The sequence below is a fragment of the Galeopterus variegatus genome, unplaced genomic scaffold (assembly GCF_000696425.1).
Source record: "Galeopterus variegatus unplaced genomic scaffold, G_variegatus-3.0.2 Scaffold14214, whole genome shotgun sequence".
Classification (NCBI taxonomy): Eukaryota; Metazoa; Chordata; class Mammalia; order Dermoptera; family Cynocephalidae; genus Galeopterus; species Galeopterus variegatus.
The window spans coordinates 8581-11789 of NW_007740325.1; the positions used below are offsets into that span (position 1 = coordinate 8581).

Sequence of the window (3209 nt, forward strand, 5' to 3'; positions counted from 1 at the left end):
CACTAACATCTTTTCATTTATATCTCCTAACAATCCTAGGTAGTGGGTTTTATTATCTTTTCTTTAACTGAAGATAAGAGATGTTAGTAACTTCTCAAGGTTCAAAACTAGTGCAGAACTGGGATTTAAACTCAACCATTTTGGCCTCAAAACCAATGCTCTTATCTCCTATCATTCATATATGCATGTGCATATATATATATATATATGTATATGTATACATGTAGCCTGTAAGTTGGCTATGTGTGCTTGTCTTTTTGGTGATCTTTTGTATTCTTAAAAAGTTACGTGATTTTCATATTCATTTTTTTTCTACAATTAAATTTCCTGAAAAACAATTATCTTGTTGTTGAGGTCAATATTTAGTTAAAATGTTATTAAATGTTAAACGTGTCTGATCACTAGTGGAGACAGTTTAGTAATTTTCTTGCCTTTGGCAACAATACAAACATAAAGCACACGGCAGAAAAGAACTGTGGTAGGCTAATTCTTCAAAGTATTAATTTCAGGTCCACCCCACTCCCAACTATTCAAATGAATAGACATGAGTCATAAAAAGTCGACTGAAGAAAAACAAGGTGAAAAATATTCAATTATTAGCTCTCAAAAAAGCCACTGACGTTAGCCCCTCATGGAAAGATTCAGGTACATTCTGACAGAGCTTTTGCTCCCAGAGATTAAATAAAATATCTCAGGGCAAAGAGAGGAGTGGAAGAAGAGAGGCAACATGGACAAGAAAGCACATGGGAGGGAAACCCCAAGCCTAGAGCCTGCACTACTACTAGCCCAGGGCCAGGGCACTGCCTAGAAACTGAGGCAGAGCTGAGTTGATCTTGCTGTCATCCTGTGGTTTCCACCATTCACCAATACATCATTTGCCAAGTTTGAAATGATACTTGCCTGTATCCCAAGAATCTTTTCATATTCCTCTGATTGACCATCTCTGGGGAATAATCCCCCATCTAACAGCTCATGACACTCAAAAACACCACTTTCCTCCCCTCTGTGCCCCCAAAGTAGAGGATGGAAGACGTGGACTCCTTGTTGGGTGGTGGTAGAGAAGGCTTGGACACTTTGTGGGATGATGCTGGTGAAAGCTGAAAGGGAAATTTGGGATCCAAAGAAAGCAGGATTATGTGGAATCATTGTGAAATCATCCACTGAGCCAGGACAGAAGAACAATGAACTACCCTGTTTTAGAATGTTGTGTCTTGTCACAGGCAGGAAATGTCAGAGCTGGAAAAGAATTTGTACAACATATAGTCCCAACTTCCCACATAACGGAAAGGCCAGAAGGAAGCAGATGAGGCCTGGAAAGGGGACCTGACCTGCTTGAAGTCAAATAGCTGGTTATTTGGCTCAGTAAGAACCAGAAATAAAATGTCCTGAGTGAGTTTAATTCTCTCTCCAATGCACAACCCAGGCAAACCTGGGTTGAGAGCTCTTTCTTCGGAGGTAGATTTTTCTCTGATCCTCCTACCAAGTCATGGTAAATTGAATGGACAGCCTAGTTCCTCCCTTCTTCGAAGTCCAAATTCAATAGCTCACAGTGATACCAAAGTGAAGTATTTGTTAGATTAAATTAGTTTTTTGCCATAAAATATAGTGACGACATTTTAAAAAATGGTTGTGGGAAAGCCATAACCACTCATGGACAATTTTTCTTTCACAGAGACTCTATGGGACTGCTCAGATTAGCCCACAGGGAGCTGAAACAGAGTGGCAGAATGCATTTAATTTTGAAGAAAGTCCAAGCTTCTTTCCCCAAGAAAAATGAGGAACTGATATTCTGTAACCTATGCCTGTGTTCTCCTGCTCATTCTTCCACGAATACTTTTGTCACTAGAATTTTATAGGTGAGGCAGGAGGAGGGTGTCATCCTATCGCTCAGCATTTCTCTAATCACTTTGTAGTTTATACTTCCAAAGCAATTTCCATTTGGATGTTTCAGTGGCTTTGTGCCATTCACCATTAATTACATCAACAAAACTCATCGGATCACACTTTCTGCATTTGCTCTCCAGGGGCTTCTGTTCCCTATACAGTTTTATTGTCTTTAGAAACTTTTTTTTTCTAGAAAAACACTAGTTTTTAGCACCACTTTATGTACGCCAGAATGGATTTAGATATTTTGTTTTGTTTATAGCAGATAAAAAAACTTTAAAGACTTCTCTTAGAGAGGTATTGGTGGAACGTTTAAATAAAATCTGTGTTTATAGGACTCAGGGATAGTCATATATTAAATAAATTTTTTAAAAATTGTTCTTATAAATATTAAGTTGATTCCTAATTAACATTTTATATTCTTACTAACATTTTACACATTGTTTCTGTTCAACCAATTTCAGAACTTCATGAAAAAGTTGAGTGGTAGGCTGGGTAATAGGGTAGCACCATGGTAGCCTTTTTTCCAAGGCTGGCATGTGAATAAAGTACCTGCAAATCATTAAAAAAAAAAAAAGCTTTAAAAACAAGAATTCTCATATTGGTCACAGCAGTGCATTCACACTCACTGGTAAGGGTTGTTGGGTGTGGGAGTTAGAAGCCACAAGACTCAGCATTTTCAGCACTCCAACCTCCCTCATTTATGACCTAGAAAATCTCTGATATGTATGCCTTTCAGCTCACTGAAGCACTTTACTTTAGCAAAGGAAGTAAATTTCATTAATAATGTATCAGTCACCAAAGCATTAATAAGAAAGCTACGACTGTCCTCACCACAGAATGAGCTGAGGCTACTGCTTTTTGGTTTCTCAGATAATACACAGTGGGGAGTTGATTTGAAAGGGTGAAGCTGTGGTGACCACTAGGGCCAAGTCAAAAGGGAAGGGTAGGGGTCATTCCCAAGGCCTCAGTAAAAGTATAGGAAAGGCCAGGGGAAGAGACAAAAGTGAGAATGCCTTTAGACATCCCCTTGAATGGCTCTAAAAAATGGCTCTCAGGCCTGGGTGCACATTAGAATCACCTAAAGAACTTTTTAAAAATGTCACTGCCCTGGCTCCACCGCAGACAAACTGAAGCAGAATTTCTACATGTGATACCTTGGTATCAGTATTTTTTAATAGTTACTCAGGTGATTCTAATGCAAAGCAAGTTGAAAATCACTAGTTTAAAATAAGGATCACAAACTTAAATGCCCACAAGTAACAGAAATTAGGGAGGGAGGGAAGAGTAAGTGAGAGAAAGGAGGAGACAGTGGCAAACTAAAC

The 3209-nt window shown here is 38.7% G+C and overlaps 1 protein-coding gene across 1 annotated transcript in view; it reads right to left on the reverse strand.

Moving 5' to 3' along the window:
* Positions 1-2203: 2203 nt before the first annotated feature.
* Positions 2204-3209, reverse strand: part of LOC103581901 (chromosome unknown open reading frame, human C12orf56) — a gene marked incomplete at its 5' end in the record, with an annotated part of 12740 nt that continues 11734 nt past the window's right edge. Inside the window, one exon of the mRNA XM_008563618.1 lies at positions 2204-2436. Within this exon, the coding sequence (XP_008561840.1) occupies positions 2310-2436 (127 nt within the window). The remainder of the gene's footprint in view (positions 2437-3209) is intronic.